General features: G+C 38.4%; 2 protein-coding genes across 3 annotated transcripts in view; one reads left to right on the plus strand and one right to left on the minus strand.

Annotated features, from left to right (window-relative positions):
- Positions 1–5,110, plus strand: part of fkbp16 (FKBP prolyl isomerase 16) — a 35,090-nt gene extending 29,980 nt beyond the window's left edge. Inside the window, 4 exon segments of the mRNA XM_034686649.1 lie at positions 498–682; positions 886–963; positions 4,115–4,255; positions 4,389–5,110. Coding sequence (XP_034542540.1) covers positions 498–682; positions 886–963; positions 4,115–4,255; positions 4,389–4,475 — 491 coding nt within the window. The 3' untranslated portion in view covers positions 4,476–5,110.
- On the minus strand, positions 4,917–20,471 carry zgc:162879 (ras and EF-hand domain-containing protein). Of its 2 annotated transcripts, none has more exons than XM_034686648.1 (17): positions 19,919–20,471; positions 18,085–18,237; positions 14,053–14,143; positions 13,655–13,750; positions 12,268–12,345; positions 12,065–12,180; positions 11,895–11,963; positions 8,903–8,984; positions 8,693–8,763; positions 8,378–8,567; positions 8,193–8,294; positions 6,313–6,457; positions 6,150–6,231; positions 5,923–6,037; positions 5,722–5,835; positions 5,535–5,611; positions 4,917–5,458 (listed from the first exon to the last, which is right to left on the minus strand). In XM_034686648.1, the coding sequence occupies exons 1-17, from the start codon at positions 20,227–20,229 to the stop codon at positions 5,362–5,364; spliced, it is 1,989 nt and encodes a 662-aa protein (XP_034542539.1). In that variant the 5' UTR covers positions 20,230–20,471; the 3' UTR covers positions 4,917–5,361. The 2 variants fall into 2 exon arrangements, with proteins under 2 accessions (XP_034542539.1, XP_034542538.1); XM_034686647.1 differs by having other exon boundaries at positions 8,193–8,297.
- Between the last annotated feature and the right edge of the window lie 141 nt (positions 20,472–20,612).

The raw sequence follows: 20,612 nt of genomic DNA on the forward strand, positions 1-20,612 counted from the left end.
ATATAGACTAAGGTGATAAAATGTTACTTGAACACTCTTTGGTGGCTGAAAAATTTATTTGGACAACTCAACAACATGTAAATTAATTCAATCATAAAAACATGTTAGGTGCAAGACAAGTCTTGAACCCCAACAGATGTAGTTCCTGGCTTCTACTTTTTGTCACCCATGATGCTTTGGGCCAAATATAAAAATCTCTGGGTGCTAACATGCTCATTTTGTGGGTCACCACTGCATTCAGATTTTCTTTGTTTGTGTTTTATGATGAAAACATGCAGATGTCCCAGCAATATCTGGCTGAATGAATGACAAACATCACAGAAACTATCACTTTAATGAAGCTTCTTTTAAAAGTCTGTTAAGACATTTATATGAAAAGACTACTCCTCTCTGCCACTTCTTTCTCCTTACCTTTTGTGCCCATGTTGTTTGCATTTTGAAAAAAGAAACTGAAGTTCAGTAGATATCAGAGGTTGTGTGTTTGTGTCCCTGCACAGATGGTAGTGATGTTGGTGTTAAGGCAGGAGAGGAGGAGGAGGTGAAGGACTATCGTGTGAAGTGTTTGAACAATCTGGCCACCTCTCAGCTCAAATTGGAGCAGTACGACGATGCTTTGCACACCAGCCGGGATGTTCTGACCCTCGAGTCCAACAATGTCAAAGCCCTTTTCAGGACTGGGAAGGTGAGGGCCTGTCCTGTCCTTATGTTACAGAAAGAAAACAGTATTTATGACTCAATAGATGATTCCTGTGAATTTGTATATGTGGAATGAGGCCTATTTTTATCTTCTAAGTATGCCCTATAAGTAATGTATGCTACTGTACTCTGCCTGTTTTGAGTTATGGGTCCTGCAGTGCTACTCAAATTGTTCACTTTCTCTTTCAGCTCCTGTCAGACAAGGGTGAATTCAAAGAGGCCATGGAGGTGCTAAAAAAGGCCTTGAAACTGGAACCAACCACCAAGGTGAGATAATGTGGTCTGTCATCTTGCCATGTTTCCTCGGATTATATGAGAGCGGCCCTGTTAAATGGAAAAGTCTTTCCTCTGCGTTAAAAAAAAAAGTGTTCACTTGATGCAAAAATGACTAAAACGCTTGAGTATGAATGCCAGACAAGTAGTTAGCAGTTGTGCTTTGTTCTGTGGGGTTAACTTTCTAATGAACCACTAACATAGAAGCGCCTGCGCATAAAGTTTAACAGAGCAGATAAACGTTAATAAACTCAGTAGTCAGCAGCACAAAAACAGCACAAGAATAATGTCCTGTAGAGCTGTCATGAATGGAGCAACTGACTTTCAAGACTACAAGTGTTTTTTGTACCAACCTGTAAACAGGTTCAAAAGTGGGCATTGTTATATGTGACTTAATGAGGACTAACTTGCTTTTGAAGCTGGCCTCAAGTGGACACTTGATGAACTGCAGTTTTTGACAGCATGCTCTGGCTTAGCATTTTTACCCCCTGAAGTTGGCACGTGGTTTCAAGTCTTTTTAATTTTGTGATGCTTTTAAATAAATAAATTAAAATGTTCTTATTCAAGGATGAATGGCAAAGCTACGGTCGTCCTGAAGGCCAATAGTAATACATATTTAAAAAGCACAAAATTAATTTCACTTAGCAAAAAGAAATTCAGAATCACAAAATTAATTTGAGAATCAGAAAATACATTTCAGAATCAGAAAATAAATTGTCAGAGTCAAAGAATACATTTCAGAATCACAAAACAAATTTCAAGAAACCGTAAAGGGTAGGACCATGGTACTTGTTTGTGATTGGCTAAACCCCAGTCTGTCCGGCATCAGTCATTTATCATTTCCTGTTTACACTTGATACCGCAATAGCAGAGCCAGCGCTAAATTTCAAGTGTTTACCAGGATGGAAAAGGAGCTTGGGTTGATAGCGCAATACATCAACAAGGGACATACATATAATATTTACACAGGAAATGATAAATTGATGATTATGAAATTTATTTTCTGAATATGACATTTATTTTCTGATTATGACATTTATTTTCTGATTATGACCTTTTTTTTTTAAAGTGAAATTAATTTTGCGCTTTTTAAATATTTATTACTATTGGCCTTCAGGACCACCGTACAAAGCGGTGAAGATAAGGAAAATCTTAAGTCAAAGTTGTAACCTACACATCCAAAACCAAACTAATGATTATTTTATGCCCAAATTTGAGTTAACATGCAAGATTTAATTCATGGAGAAATATCAAATAGTCCCAGACAAAGTAGGAAATATATTTTTGTAATGCCAAAACATTGTTACAACAGTCATTTCCATCCACTATTTTGATAAAATTTTAACCTGGAGCTTAAACAATCTTGATAATCATGTTATGATGGACAGTTGAGACCACAATGAATTTAATTTACAGCCTCATGAAGAACACGTTATTCACAGTGTCTAATATTTATTTACACTCATTATTCTCACAACATATTGTGTTTATTGCATCTTTCCAGTTACCAGAAAACATTCCAGCAAACTGTGAACAGCACCTCCTTCATGAAAAAAACCCCTTCATGTGCAATATGAAAGTGTAGAGCATTCAAAACCATATTTGTTCGCACATTAGCCTGAAGAAAAGAGACGCCTTGCTGGGATCCCACTGAGCTGCTTCTGTTCAGAGGCCTGTTCTGTCTTGTTTGTGTGGTTCGTCTAATCTGCCAAATCCTCCACAGAGGATCTGGCAAACTGCACATCTGGCAGTCTGCAGATGTGACCACAGTGTTCTGAGATGTCCGGCAAAGACGGTAAAAATAACACGTGTGCGAGCTGAGTATTGTGACTCTGAGGCTCAGTGCTCCAAAAGTAGTAAAATAAAGGTAAGAGAGAGCCAAAGTCAGCCTCAAAACAACAATAAAAAATCCATGCTGTATAATTTAGAAAACCACTCTGGTTTCTGTTGATTGCAACAAAAATGAAGAAGAATCTCAGATATTGATCATTTTAGAAAACTTGGATTTCACTCACTGCAGGCTGGGTTTCTGAAGTTGGAGGACATCTCCATTAGCTGTTTACAACACACTGCTCCCTGTATTCCAGTAACCTGACCTAAAGGGCTCTCTGCCACAGTCAAAAATATGTCTGCTCTTGTCTAGACAAACTGAAAATATCTACTTCTTTGGTAATTATACCCTCATCTCAATGCTGGATCAAATACTTTGAAGAAAACTGATTTAGCTGCTCTGTAGAAAAGGTCATTTTTCTGGAGTCTGCAGTCTATCACAAAAAAGAAAAACAACTCGTACATGAAGGGAAGTTTTGTTTTGAAAGGAGCCTTCAATATTATTCACATTTTGTTTTGTATGAAAACCTGGGACAATTGTCCTCACATAAAGACTCTGTCAAGCTTTTTGTTTCAGACCTCTGCTCTCCTCTGCTGGACACTTTTAAAACTGCAACATACAGCTTTTAAATGTAAAGGTTTCAGATGAACCTTCCTGTTATGTTCGTTTCTCAGGAACAGCAATAATGTTCCTGGGTCAATTTGACCCAAGCATTTAAAATTATCCAAAAGTGTCAGAACTAAAAAAATCCCATCATTAACTGCGTTACTAACCATTTAAATCAATATTTAGTACAATGGTGTTCTTTAATTCTCACAGATCATGGTTCAATGAGGCTAACTCATTTGTTTTCATGAAAATTCATAGTAAAACTTTTTTAATGTACATTGGAAAGACCTAAATATGAATACAATAGTTTTACATGACACGAGACACCTCTTCTGTCACATGCTGCCCAGATTTTTAGGCTGTTTTTAGCTGGTTTGGAAAGCCCATATTGCCTAAAATGGAAGGAACCTTTGAATGCCCCCCACTTTGACTGCTGGGTCAAATTGACCCACGAACAGTATCTATGTCATATAAACATGTAGGGGGGGCTGAAAATATGTGAAATGAACCATTTTAAATAATATATGTTGACTTGATCTATTAAACCAAGCAGAAGAAGTTTCATACCCCAAAATATATTTTAACAATTTCTTTTAGATTTTTGAACTCGAAAAAGGGTCAATTTGACCCGCAACATAACAGGAGGGTTAAGAAGCTGTGTATTACTGGATTACTACTGTTTTTTTCTCCCCTACTTCTCCTCAGGCGATCCATGCTGAACTATCCAAACTTGTCAGAAGGCAGTCGGGAGGTAAAGACACTCAGGATTGGAAACCGAAACCAGCAGAGCTGCTTGGAGACAATATCGCACCTTTTCTGATTCCTTCTAGAAAAAAGGAGCCATCTGTAAGCCCACATGAAAAATAAAGAAACATATATGATATGATTATCATATATGATGTGTGATGAACCAATCTGATGTTTAATTCTGATTACAACAGACTGGATTTTCACTTGTGTCTGGTTGTTGTGTTTTTAGGGACTCTCCTGGAAGTTTATACTGGGAGCTCTGGTTGTGGCCTTGGGCAGCTTAGTGACGTCAATGATTCTGACTGCAAAAAACTGAAAGCCTCTACAGGAAGCACTCATCAACCCGCCATCATCCTTAACAACATGTGCGAGTTCAGAATTTCGTCTTCAGGGCTTTTCAGTCAAGACCAATGGAAAAGAGTTTAAAGTCGAGATGTGACAGGGGTCTCGCACCATAAAAGATAGTTCAACATCAGGTTATTCTACAACAGCATGTTAATCTGCTGATCAAAAGGACATCTGTCCAGTTCTTCCTATTTATTGGAAAAGGGATTACATTTCTGATTGTCAGTTAAAAAAAGAAAATCATACCTGGAAAACTTTCTAGTGTTAAAGCCAATGGCTGTGGAACTTTTGCAAATTTTTTAACCAAACTATTAAGAATTATTTTAAGTAAATGAGTCACACTGTCAACATCACAATGATGAAAAACATTTTTATCTCTGCTCCAATAACTGAAGGTGCTGAAACTGCAGTGTCATATGGATTTAAGTGATGTTTAATTAAAAATATTTAAAAGCATGAACTCCTTTTTTTGTGTGCATGTTTGTTTCCAATATTCAAGCATCTCTGCCTCCAAAAATGGGGACACATTTTTTTTTGGTCTTTTGGTAAAACCAAAATATCAAAACATCACAATTTTCTTCATTCATTTACATTTATTTTAATAACAAATACAATAAAAACCTAAGAAAAATAGAATTTTGATTACATAGCAAACATTTATGTTTGTGCCGGTGCAATTTTCCAACAATGGAAATCTTCATTTTGATCACAGAAATCACTTAATGAAATATATCTACTGCTTCAAAGTTAAATACTTAAAGGGTTAAAAATGTTCTTGCAAGAAAAAAACAATGTTCTTCATCTCAAATTAAAAACTTGGTCCGTCATTGCTCCTTTGTTCCCTTTGTCCTGTGCTGTCAACAGCAGTTGTTCTGACTCTTCTTTTGGTTGGACGAACTCAGTTGAAGCTGATAATGAGACTGCCGCCTCTTACTGGAGTTCTTCTTTACTTCTCTGTGGGAGAGTAAAACAAGTCTAAGAACAGGATAAACACTTAAAAGTCAAACACTCTTATTCTCTGGCTCCCTACCTGGCTAGATGGAGCACAGCCTCGACAACGTTTGTTCCCTCTTTTGCACTGGTTTCGCAAAATAAGGCGCCGTATGTCTGCAAGAAAAACATTGACATAACTGACTGCACTTAGTTTATTTACACACCTGGGAGGCAGGAGGTCTGTGTTAACACATTTCCATCAGGTGAAGTGAAAAGTTACACACCTTTGCCAGCTTCTCTCCGTGCATGCTGCTCACACACTTTTTCTCTGGAAGCTGCTCCCGGAGGTCCACCTTGTTTCCAATAACACACATGGGGATTTTTTCCTCTGTTGAATCCTGGATAAAACAAAGGAAACAATAAAATACATACCTGCTTCCTGGGATGGTTCATTCTACGTTGTTGACTCAATATTCAACACTTGCCTCAATCTGATCCACCCAACGTCTGACGTTAAGAAAGCTGCTCTCTGAAGACACATCATAGAGGAGCAGGACTCCATGAGCTTTACGGAAATAGGATCTGGCAATGCTACGAAACCTTCATTAGAAATAAATAAAACACTGCATTTAGTTAAACACATTTCCCATTCAGAGGTAGAAAAAAGAACAGGTTGATGGCACAGTGATAGATCATTAATTGAGTGCAGTACCTCTCCTGTCCAGCCGTGTCCCATATCTGCAGGCTTGTCATCTCTCCATCCACCAGCATCCTCTTCATCTGGAAATCAACTCCTGAGGACCAACAAGCAGATTTTAAACTCTGCAGTCAAGTTATTTTAAGTTTATGATTCAATGTGATGTGTCTTCAACTACCAAGTGTTGTCTGAATGTCTCCTCTGAACTCATTGAGCAGCAGTCTCAGCAGGAAACTGGACTTTCCAGATCCAGCGTCTCCAGCTAAAACCAGACGGTACATTGGAGCAGGTTTTGCAAATTCTTCTATGTCTGCTTCTAAAGGCTTCAGACATGGAAAAAAAAAAGATGACAACTGTAACCATATTTATGTTGAAACAACCATGTGACACTTTACATTAGACAACATTTATTTTGGCACATATAAACCTTTATCTTGATTTGGGTTGAACACTCCAGAAAACAAGTCTACAACTCCAATTCAAAAATAGTTGGGATGCTGTGAGATAGAAACATATTGATGGTTTGAAATTAATTGAATAATAAATAAATTCTAATGTAAAGTCTGATATCCGCAACATGTTTCAAAGAAGTTGGAACAGAGACAACAAAACTGAAAAAGTTTTGTAACCTGGAGGAAAATCTCCTTGCTAATTGGGATATTTTGCAACAGGTTAGTAACCAACTTTGTCTCTTGTGAGTGAAGTTGGGAAGAGTTTTATCATTATGTGAAAACATGTATGATCAAAAGGTTAAAGAATTTCAGAATAATGTTACTGAGAGTAAAAATACAAATCATTGGGGATATCTCCATCAACTACAAAACATATCATTCAAAGATTCAGAGGATCTGTAAAAATATCTGCACAAAAGGGACAAGGCCAGACAAACCAGCACTAGATGGCAGGGATTTTTGTGCCCCCAGGCAGCACTGCATAAAACACAGACATGACTCTGTAGTGGAAAGCACGGCATGGGCTCAAAATCACATCCAAAAAACATTTTCTGTGAACACAGTTTGTCGCTGCATCCACTAATGAAGGTTAAAACTGTACCAATCAAAGAAGAAACCATCAATAGAGATGATCCAGGGATGCAAGCAATTGTCACTGCTGTTGAGCAGCTAAAGTCCTGTATCAGGCAGGAATTAGGCAATTCATTTTCAAAGGTTAGTGGTTTGGAACAATTGATTGTCACTATTGTCCTAAGAGCCACGCTGTGCTACTGGTACGGCTAAAAAACTGGTTAAGTCGCCAAAGCCTGAGTTGAGTCTTGAGTAGGGGTGAGAATTGCCAAGAACCTCCCAATACAATACGCAACATGATACTTGGGTCACGATACGATAGTATCACGATATATCACGATATCACAATATTACAAAAATATCGATAAGAGTTGAAATATCGTTATCATATTAAAGGTCAAAGTATCGCGATATATTACTGTATCGATATTTTTTCACACCTCTGGTCTTGAGTCCCCCAGTGTTCAGGTTTCAGTAAAGTCCCAAATACCTAAAATGACTGGACTCCAAGCTATTCACTGGATAAACCTTGACTGACAGTGTCAGATGTTTAGAAAACACATTTCATTCATTAACAGAAGATGTTGACTGATCCCGCCAGGCGCATCTGCACCTCACTGTCTAGTCTGGCTGCATCCTGTACAGATGTCTATTAAAGTTGGAGCTTCTTCCTTCTCCTTTGAAAGCGAAACTTGAAGATATATGGACGTGCATGCAGGTGAATATGCCCTTGTTTGAAACTGTGAATAATTGGGGCCTCAAGCAAGAAAATAACAAAAAACAATGAAACAGTCTATTAATAGATAAGACAGAGTCCTCCTCTCCATCCTCCAAGTCAGAATGCAGTCAATGCTTAAGTCTGACACATCAGTGCTCAAGTCCAGATTTTGAGTGGTGAAAACCAGTCCTGGACTCGAGTACTAAATACTAGGCTAAGAACAATACATGTTAGTTCAAATGGTTTATACTTTAAACTGAGAGCTTAAGAAGTCCTGGAAAAAAGAGTACTTGAATGCTCAATGATCAGGGAATTTACCTTTGTGGAAAATGCAGACAAACGTCTTCGTAGCGATGATGCGATGGAGTTTGTTCTACTAGGAGCCATTGACACTGCAGCTTCTGATTTCACCTCTGATACCTGCTACAAAGAAAACACTCATTTAAAGTCAAAGCTCAATAAAAAGTCTATATTTTCTGAGAGACATTAATGAATGCTCTGACCTCCACATCAGATGGGACGTACGAGTAACTGTGATGAACAGTTTCTGGTAAACTCCTGTTGTCGTCACTGTCGTAATCGCTGCCTGCGCTGTCAACTGTGTCCATTGGCAAGGAGACTCCGCTGTCCAGGTACTTATCAGCCCAGGAGGCGACGTGTGAGTATGTCATTTTGCTGGGATCTTGTTCAAAGCTTCACTCAGAACAAACAAACAAACAAACAAACAAACAAACACACACACTGGCTTTAGCAGTGACAATTTAATTCACTGCGAACGCTATGCAGATAGACAAAGATGTGCTAAAAACTTGATGTACCTGCCGTTGTTGATTGTGCTCTGTCTGAGTGGTTTCATCCTGCGGGCTGGGATTTCAATTTTGGGAGACAGCTGTAGAGAGGTTTAGAAATATCAGGGAGGAAACTTTACACTTAACACAGCTCAAACATTTTTACTGTCATCTTTCATGTGATGTGAAACCAGAGGTTATGAGGAAATATGTCATCAGAAAATACAATAAGGGACTTACCCTCCTTTTAGCTGCAACTGCTTCAGTGGCCAACGCAGACCGAAGCCCGTCGTTACTGTCATACAGGTTTTTGTTCATTTCCCTAATGTTGTGTTCAAGGAAATACAAGAGAGGTTCAGATGCAGGCACTAACGCTTACATTTATACAACAGAATGACACAGATGGATTTCCAGACTGGAAAATGTAAGCAAACATATACAGCAAAAGTGCCTGACAAGTATTCTTTTTTAAAATACATTATATACCTTAACTCCTTAATTGTATGTCATACAATGCGTTGCCCACTAAATCATGACAACTATGAGACATTTGTTTCTTCTGGTAGTCCAACGTTGTTAAAGGAGTAGTTCACACAAATGGCAAAACATTTAAAAAATCCTAAAGCCCAAGATCCACAGGATGCGTCGCGTTACGTTACGGCTGCGCCGCGCACGTCGCAGCAAATAGGTTCCCATTCAAGTCAATGCTCTAGAGTCCACAGGGCGCGCTGCGGCGCGTCTCAGCTCCGTCTCTGGAGCGTTCCGCCGCGCCGCTCTGCCAGAGATACGCGGGGAGTCTATTTTCGCCGCTCCCCGCGCCCAGCACGCGTCAATCGACACAGAAATGATCGAACTATCCCGGAAGTCAGGCACGAGGATCGTATGCAACATCCGCTCACTTTCAAAATAAACACCATGTGCAAACACAAGATCGTAAATTTCACCACTTCTTCAACATTACGTCATAACCTGTGGCATCGGGCCAGACGTCAGTCTCAAAAGATATCCGACACCATGGACGAGGAAAAGTTTATACTGTGTTGTTCTCGCGCGTTTTGGAGTTCTCGAGGGATCTTGAGTTTCCTGCTCCGGAGTGCGCGCCGCTCCAAACACGCATCCTATGGACCAGGGCGAAAGCCCCGGGACGGAGCAGAGCCGTGTCGCAGCCGTAACGCGGCGCACACGCATCCTGTGGATTCCCCGAGTTAGGCATGGGAAACTAAGCAATGGAAAGCTGTTTTCATTCAATCCAAGCACACTCATATTTTCAATATCCACACTATTATTTTTCCTAATCAAAACTGTATAGTAATATAAGATATTTCCAACATTAGAACAAATATAAATCTTGTCATTCAATTCTTCCTAGTCCAAATAAATATTTCACATGTCAATGATGAAACAAAGCCTGTTTCAGAACTCACCACTGCACTTTAAACTCCTCTGTAAACTGGCCATCCTTACACACCCGCCGTGAAATACATGCTAATATAAAAAACTCTCCTCGGACTGTCACCTCCCTATCTATGTAGCCTGTTACAATCTGAACCTGCCACTTACAACACACGTTCAGCCAACCTTCTCCTGCTGAAAATCCCCAAAACACATTCAGTCATCGGTCAGTCATCATTTCAGTCTGCTGTGCCCACAGACTGGAACAATTTACAGAAAACTTTAAAACTGCTCCACTACATCTTAAAATCAGCCTTCAGGAACTCTCTCATGGACACTCTTAAACACACCTGCACCTGCTTTTAATCCTTTTAATCCTGGACTCCTGCTGTCGCTGTTTGTTATGATTTGCTCTGTTCTGTCCTGTCATGTTTAACTTGTCTTTGAAGTTTTTACCCCTTTGTTTGTTTTTATCATTACTGTTATCCCTGACCCAATCCAGGTTGTCACTGGAAATAAGAATTTGTTCTTAATGACTTACCTGGTTAAATAAAGGTTACATTTTTTTTAAAATTAAACATTCCTACTATCCACAATTATTATCCAGATATCCAAAACGCTATTCTTCCTTTGAAAACTGATGTTACTTTTGCCATTCATGTGTAGTGGGGCTTTCAATTTCAGATATCCAAAAAGTCCAAACTATCCAGATTGAACATTTTAGATATCTACACTAAACTTACATCCCAGATATCTTGACTTCTGCTGTTACTAGTCATTATTTTGTTTCTAAAAATATTGTATATATATTCAGCATTCTTTTGTGAACATCTTAAATGAAAAGGCTTCTAGTCTTAAAGGTACAGTGTGTAGAAAAATGGGAACATTTCACGATACTGGTCACCCCTCTTGTCGGTGAAGAGAAAGTGGCTGTTGAGGAATAGGAGCTCCTGTGATGCACGGTAAGTATGATACTCCATTTGTCAAGTTTTTACAGTTAAAAGAAGGTGTCAATACAAAGTATTTTACGCACAACAACAACAACCGCTCTCTACTTCTTCTTACTCTTACAACCAGCACATGTTTGGCTCAATGAAAAAACAAACCATGGTGTATAGTTTATTTGTTTAGTGCTACTGTAGAAAATGGCAGTGAAATGGTGGCCTCCGTGGAAGGGGACCTGCTCCTTATGTAAAATGTATAGAAGGATCATTCTAACTTAACAAAAACAAAATTTTTTTTAGATTCAGGGGATTGTTCACTAAGTTAAACATATTTGCGGACATTATACTTAAAGGGTAACTGAACCCCGAGTATCAAAGATTTACATCTTCCCAGGAATTTCAAAAATTGCCATTGGAACATCAATGTATACATTTGGACAGGGCTGGAGTTTGTGGAATGTGGTGAGGCAGGTTATAGGGTACGATGACAGACGCAAGTACCAAATGATGCCACCGTGAACTCAGCCAGCCACTAGAAAAACTCCATTGCAGTAGTCAGGTTTCGACCTGCAGATGGCAGTCTCTACACACATTTTCAACATAATTTGAGGAATTTTAATACTTTATGCTCAACTACTGGGATCAAGACCCAAATTGATTAACAGCACTACTAAATCCCTATATAAATATGTTCTCAGCTAAAAAAAAAAAAAGTGGTATGGGGTTTAGTTACACTTTAATTTTAACTAAGTTTGTTATTCTAAACAGCGATACATTCTACACACTGCACCTTTAATTAGTTTAAATTATTGATCATTCAATTACACTTTTTCTAATGATCCCCATATACTATATTAGTGTCCACACTGCTAAACTGTAAAGGGAACAACACTTACTGGAGTATCTGAATATGACTGGAATAGGACTGGTACTCTTCAATCATCTTCCTCAACTCTTCTGTTTCTCTGTAAAGTTATAAAAGTTACATGTTTTGCTGCATGTTTTTGCTGAATTATATTTGTTGACAACAGCTGTGAGCTGAGCTGAGTTCTAGCCGCCACCTCACCTTTCATATTGAGCTTTTTGGTCTGCATACATGTTCTTCAGCTTGTCCAGGTCTGAGTGCAGGACGGAGATGTTTGTCTGAGCTTCTAAAAGAGAGGCTTGCAGATGCGCATTTTCCTGTGAGGAGATGTAAGTTAGCTGGAACACTTTCATACAAGTCAATACAAACATGTTTGGTGTTAAACTAAAACCAGCACTTCTTACCTGAGAGAGATCACCAACTTGTTTATTCATTTGAACTAGCTCCTCCCTTGACTGGTTGATGTCTGAAGCCTCTTGGCTCTTGTGAGTAAAAATGGACATGTATTTTATTACACAGTTTTACATTTTGATTTGCCATTTTTTATTTAAAACATTAAACAAACAAAACAGCACTACTAGACCAGTAGTTCCATCGACTGGCAAATGCAGAAAGTACAGGTTCAGTTAGACCTGCAGATGTGGACATGTCAATTTGAGCCTGGCTGAAACTGAAAATATATAATATATAAATACAAGTTATTATTATTATTATTATTATTATTATTATTATTATTATTATTATTATTAATAATAATAATAATAATAATAATAATAATAAACTGTTCTTTGTTTCATCTCAGTGAGACAAAATCAAAGTGAAGGGATTTAATAGATTAGTCATGCACTACTATTGTACCATATCGTACAGTATGATATGGTATGGTAAGTTACAGTACAGTCTAGTCTAGCCTAGCCTAGCCTAGCCTAGCCTTGGGTTGTCTTGTCTTGTCTTGTCTATTCTATTCTATTCTAGTCTCTTCTAGTCTAGTATGTTATGGTACAATACACTCTAGTCTAGTCTAGTCTAGTCTAGACTAGTCTAGTCTAGTCTAGTCTAGTCAAGTCTAGTCAAGTCTAGTCAAGTCTAGAATGGTATAGTATGGTATGTCTGTGAAGGTTCTCAGTCATCCAGTTCATGGTAATCCAAAGCTTGATCTGTAAGGCAGTTCAGTCCAGTTGCCTTACGGATCAAGCTTTGGATATGGTATGGTACGGTATAGTATGGGATTGTATTGTATAGTGAGTCACGTGGCAACTCCCAACCCTAGTCCACAGGGGTCGCCAAAATCAACTCGAACCTGAAGTCCCACACCCAAGCTTTACGTTCTGTTTTTAAAGCGACATATTTGATCATGCTTTTATACTTTAACTTTGTTTTACCAACAGAAAACAACTGCTCATAACGTCAAGGAACTACCTCAACAGACACCTAACATTAAAGCCTGATGTCTGGATGCTGTTTAAAGTCTAACATTTCCAAACCTCCACTCATGCTATTAGTGAACTGCCTTCTTTCTCAGATAGATCCTGACATAATGAAATACTCAGAGAGCTGGTAAGATATAAGTTCTTTAGATACCTTCTTGTAAAGGTGACCTAAGAATTATGAGATATTTGGAAAACACTTGTCTCTTTTTACTGCAGCAAGGGTTATTAACAGAGATTTAGCAAGATCTGCAGCTTCTTTCTTTGTTGTCTTACAGGCACAACAGGAAATTTTTCGGCCATCTTTATGCAACCTGTTCACCATGAAAGGACAAAGCAATGTGTGCTGTGTGAGAAACTTTACCTTTAGCAGTCTATCCACAGTTGTTTGCAAGTCTGTGACCTCGTTCTGGTGCTTCCTCTGCATGGTCGCCAAAACTCCCTCCATTTTCCTTTGCTCCTACAAACAAGACACCTAAGTAGTAAGGAGGTGCAGACTGGCTGGGGCTAAAAGAGAGGCTTTCATCTGACTGTACAGAGGCTTTTTGTGCAGAGATGTGTAATCTGCTGCCGTGTACTGCACCACAAATATGCAGGTAGCTCACAGAAAGCAAGGGGGGAGTTTGCTGAAAGTTTAATTACCAACCACCGTACTTTTGAAAAATGATATACATTCTTTAAGTTGCTCTATGTACTGTAAATGGATAAAACACACTCTGCTTATATGACAGCCAAATTACCTGCATTCCCTGTCACACTTACCTCATCTCTCACCCTCTCCTCTGCCCTCGAAAGCTGCTGCTGTATGTCGTCCTCTAGTTCTGTCAGCTTACTGTGGTTCATGTCCTCGGCTCTGTTCAAACAGAAAAGGACGTTTATGAGGACTCTCTGATCACCTCCTGTTAACAGGCCAATTCTAGCTGACTAATTTGACTTCACCCCGTTACAGTTATGACCGCTTTGCTCTTGTCAGACGACACATGAATCAACCAGAGAGGAGGGAGGAGGGAGGGACAGCTTTAAGCAAGGGAGATTCCACAGGTGTGCTAGGCTGTGTCAGTGAGATGTCTCAAAACCACCTCACACATTAGTTTTTATTTGTTTTATGTCAACATTTTAAATGTTAATCTTTTATGTCAGATACTACAGAAGTATAAAAGATAGCCAGATTTTAAAAAAAGGGTTAAAAGAGTGAGACAAGGAGGCACATTTAAGTCTTCCTACTTCCTTGAATAAGGAATGTCACCTTTCTCATACTGTGTTGTTGTTGAACCAAAGAAGGATAGAAAAAGAAAAAAACAGCTAAGACACAATGTTGCTCTCCTGCGTCAGGACGAAATACGATAGTCACGGAAAGGCATCATGTGAGGGATCATGTTGTAGATTTTAGGGAAATTATTAAAAGACCTGCATCACATGTTTTTCAAGCCTTCAAACCTTCATGCTAGCAAGGACTGTGATTGATCTTAAGCTGATCACAACCCACAGTCATGACCTGGGGGCAATACCTAAAGGATTGATGTATCTGAAGATATAGGAAAGTCCACACTGTTTTTTAAAACACTTCCCAGTCTCTTATATCTTGTACTGTAATACAATTGAATAGTTATTGTAAATCACAAGGCAAGAGTCATAAATATTTTTTTAAAAGCGGTAACTTTCTGATAATGTTCTCCTTGAGAGTGTCCCCCTCACTGACCTCACATTAATTTAAACTAGAGTTATGTCTCTATACACTAGCCTAGTTTCAATAACAAGTCCAGACTCAAGTAATATATTTAAGGTGTTTACTAAATGGTGTGAAATGTATTTTTTGGTGAACCTTGAGTTATCTATATATTGAAACCTATGATTCTAGTCGAAGTTTCGGATTAAAAACACATAACATCTTCACTTTGAGACTATCTTTAAGAGAGTACAGAGGACTGATACAGAGCTGTATCACGTGGAGCAACAACAATCACCAGAAGCTCAATTTTAGCAAAACTAAAGAGCTTGAGGTGGAGAAGAACAGAGGGCCCCCTGTCCTGGTTTTCATCCAGAGTGAGGAAATGAAAAGGGTGGACTCATACATCGACTTTGGGTTCAAAATAAATAAAACACAGGACTGGGCACACAGCACTGAGTCCCTTAGTATCCTCCAGGATACTCAGGCTACAAAACTGATCTTATTCGACTTTGTCATTCTTTGTTGTTCTGCTGTATGTCTAATGTGTTAGTTCAATAAGAGAAACAAACAGAGTCATTACTGGATAATAAAGCTGAATATGATAGACAAATCATTACAGTAGACAAAGCTAATGCTGCAAAGACGCTTCAAATTTGTAAAGTTTGACACCTTGCACACAACTTCAACCAGGCAGCACAAAAGGTCTATATCAGGGGTTCCCAAAGTGTGGGTCGGGACTCCCTGGGGGGTCGCGAGACACAAATGGGAGGGTCGTGAGATGTCTTCGAGAATATATATATATTTTTTAATGATCTGAAAATAGTACATTAAACCCAAAATAGTAAAAAATATTGACAAAAAAAGTCACTAAACTTGTAATAAAACCATGAAAATAGAAAATGTAATTAGTTTGCCTTTCTTTGACTCCTAAGTTTAGGGTTAGTGAACAGTTTATTATTAAAAGCATCTGCACAGGCACAGGAAACACAGCCACATGCTCATATAGGTAGGCTTAATTTCTGCAGACCAGCTAAATGAAGCCACATTAAGTCACTTTGAGGGACAGTGGGGATCGCAAGTCTTTGGCACCAATATTTTGGGGGTCACGGGCTGAAAAGTTTGGGAACCCCTGGTCTACATCACAACAATTTTAAGGTGAGCACCAAGTATTAGTGGTCAATTGATGTCAGTTTTTAACGGCTTCTGCTGACAATTAGAGAGAAGAATGGCCAATACCACGTTTTTTTTCGCATTTAGAAAATACTGCAATTTAATACTAATAAAATCCATTATTCCACTAACAATACAATCAAATTTACATGGTAATCTTAGCCAGTTACATGTTTTGAATGCTTTTTATAATCAATGAATGATTGAGAAATGTATTCCTATGTTTTGTCAGATAGATAGATAGATAGATAGATAGATAGATAGATAGATAGATAGATAGATAGATAGATAGATAGATAGATAGATAGATAGATAGATAGATAGATAGATAGATAGATAGATGGATCTTTTTATTTTATATGCTGTCTTTTAGGATGGGGAAACCGTTCTATCATTCAGGGAGATCTTATAATTTCTCAACAGCAGCCATACTGATGAGGCTGCTTGTGCTGCCTTGTCACAGAAATGAATTGTATATACAGTATGTTTGATAGGCAGTGTGAGCACAGGTATTGGAAGATGATGATCTATTTCTGATTTATCTTGATAAAAATCACCTGACTGATCAATTTGTCTATTTCTACCCAGATGAGAGACATCATGTCTGAATCAGACCAAAGCTAAAACATCAAACCCCCCTCGTCCCTCCCCAAACTGCGTGTCGTTTATCTTTCTCAGAGGGTGTAAAATACCCCCACACTGCTGACATCTTCTTCCACCTGTAAAGTAAAATGTTTCAGTGCTTTCTAATATTGATTTTGTTTCTTTTGTATAATTATTTCTTTTTTTTTTCTTGTATGTTTGTATAACTATTTCTTCTTTACTACTTATATGCTTTTTTGTTTTTTTCTATTTTACTTTTACATGTTCGAAATAAAGACATCAAATCAAATCAAATCAAATCACTTGTAACCGTGAACACAAATCAGTTTGTCAAACTTGTGACTTCTTCAGACAAATAAAACAACTCTTCTCTGAATCAGCAGTCCGCTTAGCAACATTAAACTGATGTGACACAGGAGACAAACATCAGCTTCTGACAGCAGTGCATGGCACATTATTTGCAGATGACCTGGTGTCTGTTAATAGAACAAATATCAGCTGATACAGATGTTTAACTGATACATTAGTGCACCCTATAAAAATGTTTACATTCTCCCCTTGGGCCTTTTTTAGGCTTTAATGGGGATTCAGTGATATGTGAGCCGGCTAATGATACCCTCTGAAGGGCCACAGAAAAGCTTGTCTGTTCAACATAACTAATGTGAAAAAATGAATCAAAACCTCATAGGGTTGCTCATAATGCAAGATCAAAGAGAAATATAAACTATACAGTATTTTGGTCTGTGCTGCTTTCATTAGCCTCCCTCACCAGTATGTAGTTGGTTCATCACAGCTTGATGAAGAAAGAATGATGAACCATTAAAAAGTTGGAGACAAATTGTTCTTACGAGTTGGTGGAGACAAAAACAGAAATAAAAAGGGAAGTGATATTAGATTCCCATTAGTGGATGCTTTCTGTCTGCTGATGAGTGCGCATGAAAGAGGCAACTGCTTTCTTCTCTTAAGTATTACGCAATCATGTCAAACAGCTCATTTCAGCTGATGCACTGGAGATAGATGCCGGGTGTATGTTCTATCTGTATGGTTTACAGACACAAGAGGGCAGCAGTCGACCACTGATCTGTGATCAAAACAAGCCTGCAGGCCATTAAGTTAAAGACAGGACAGGTTTAAGAATATGATAAACTATGAATATAACTCTCGGAAAAGTTAGACTTTCAGTTTAAGTTTCCATAATGCTAAATGTCCCTGCTTAGATTTCATTTTCAGTCACAATAATGAGTGCCCTTCATCATTAATATAGAATCATAACCCTATATTATTGTTTTTCCCTCAGGTTAAATGTTGTCATCTCTATTGACCCCACAAAGAAAACTGATGTATGTACTTACCGCTTCAAACTTGTCTCCAGCTGATCACACTCCAGCCTGCTGTCCAGACTTTGACTGACCAAGGAGCTTATGATTTCCTCATACTGCTGCAGCACTGTCATGTTTGTAGAGGTGTGAATGGCCTGGTAAAACTCACCCAGCTGCTCCCTGAGACTGTGGGAAGAGAAAAAATAGTGACCACCAGCACTAAATTGGTCAGTGGTTATACTTTACACAACATCTATCTTTCTCATGACTCATACCTACCCCCTACTATCGCTGGAAGGTTTAACATTAAGGAGGAAGTAGTTTCATAGTGGATAACATCAAAATGTGTTTCTCCAACCAGTAAGGCCTACAAGTAGAATATCAAGTCTATTTTGTCTAAAGGTTGAATTAACTGCTAGAGCCGTAACAATATTTTATTAAACAAATAATGTGATTGTGTGTTTAAGAATCATCATCAGCATCACATGCTTGACTCAGATGGATGTGCAAACAAGTAATCTATCAAGACATCAACATAGACCTTGCTATGACTACGAAGTTTAAAACCAGAAGAAAAAAATGATGATGTCATTTGCTGTTTGTATGAGTAAACACCTGTCAAAAACCAAAGAATACAACAAATTAAAAATCTGGAAAAATGTCCTTTGTTACCTTCACTTCAAATATAATAGTTATGGATCTATGTCAATCTGAAATATTTCTTAATGCTTCTTTAGCAAGTCCTGGCAGCATATGGTGACATGGTGGATTACACCTGTATCATTATGCCTTAAATATGTCTTCTTTTTTTCACAAATTTTCCCCTCTCCATGGCCACTTTAAACGTAATTTCAAAAAGCTCCATTTAACATTGGGGGTTTTACACTTTCAGATACAAATTATTTGGTACGCCAAGTTAAAACTACTGCAGTCTAAAGCAACAGCCCTGCAATAAATCCTCCTTTCATGATCATAGTATAAGAGAAGCGGTAGTTTGTAGAACTGTAGGAATAAAATAACATGAACCCTTCATTTAAATACTAAAGGTAGGTTAATTTAATCAGAATTTGTACATAAAATAAAAATACAATCTGTCGGCTATTTGAGGCAAAAGGTGACAATAAGCACTGTGAAAGAGAAAAAAAACTTAAAGTTACGGTTTCACTGAATAAGTCCATAATATACACTACAAGTTAAAAGTTTGGACACACCTTCTCATTCAATGGGTTTCATTTATTTAATTATTTTCTAAATTGTAGATTAATACTGAAGACATCAAAACTATGAAACCATAATATGGATTACAACAGTGGTCAAATAGGGCTATCCATTGTGTCCTAACCCTACCTCTGAACAACACAACTGATGGTCTCAAACACATTAAGAGGGCAAGTCATTCTACAAATGAACTTTTGACAAGGCTCATGTTAATTAGAAACCATTCCAGGAGACCACTTCATGAAGCAGACTGAGAGAATACCAAGATTGTGAAAAAGCTATCATGAAGGAAACGGGGCTACTTTACATAATCTAAAATAAGCCTATAAAACATACTGGTTTGTTTAACACTTTTTTGGTAATTAAATAATTCCATGTGTTTTCTTTCATAGTTTTGATGTCTTTGGTATGAATCTACAGTCTCTCAAATAATTAAAATAAATACGAAACCCTTGAATGAGAAGGTGTTTGCAAACTTTTGAGCAGTAGTGTAGTGTAATGAAGTGTTTTAAATTCAGCTGGGACTAGTTACGTTCTGTTGACGTAAGTTTGACGGTTATCTGACGTAAATAGCGTTACAGAAGCCACAATAGCCGCAGGCTGGCTGAATCCTGGTTGATATGGAAAGAGCAGCCGGATGTTATTTTACCTCTCAGAGATGATATACTCCGCATCTATCCTATTCAAAAACTCTTCCCCCGGAGTTCCTGGGTTGTGGTTCGACCCCGCATCTAAAGACGCCAGGTTCAGGGTCTCCGAGACCTCCTGAAACCTGGACGAAAACTTGCTGTAGGTGATGTATCCATCTTGGTCCGCGTCGAACTTGTCGAACAGGGTTTGTATCTGACCCTCGGGGACGTTGAGCTCCTGGCAGACAACAGTGAAGTCCTCATACTCGATCTTCCCGGACTTGTTCATATCACAAGCAGAGAACAATCTGCGAAGGCTCGGTCTTTCCATACTTTAAATGTTAAAGCACATACAAAAGGTTATAAAATGTGACGGTAAAATCCCCCACACCTGCTGCGCGTCGACCAAAATAAAAGCCGCAGTTAAACTGTCAATGAATAGTCTCACATAGGTAATAAAGAGTCCCTCATTGGTCCAGGTCTCAGTGTAGGCGGGTATAGTCCGAATAAATGGACCCAATGTGCCACTTCCTACTTGCTGCTCTAGCAACCGACGTTTATAATTATTTGGTTATATCCAGGAGAGATGTCATCCATGTGTGCAGAGGAATAGAAGTCCAACAGATACGAAAGTGTCTCTGTTTGCCTTTAAGGTGTGTGTATATACGAGTTTATCAGACACTCCTCTATGTTCCCCTTTGCAGATTGAGTCTA

The sequence above is a fragment of the Notolabrus celidotus genome, chromosome 6 (genome assembly GCF_009762535.1).
Source record: "Notolabrus celidotus isolate fNotCel1 chromosome 6, fNotCel1.pri, whole genome shotgun sequence".
NCBI lineage: Eukaryota > Metazoa > Chordata > Actinopteri > Labriformes > Labridae > Notolabrus > Notolabrus celidotus.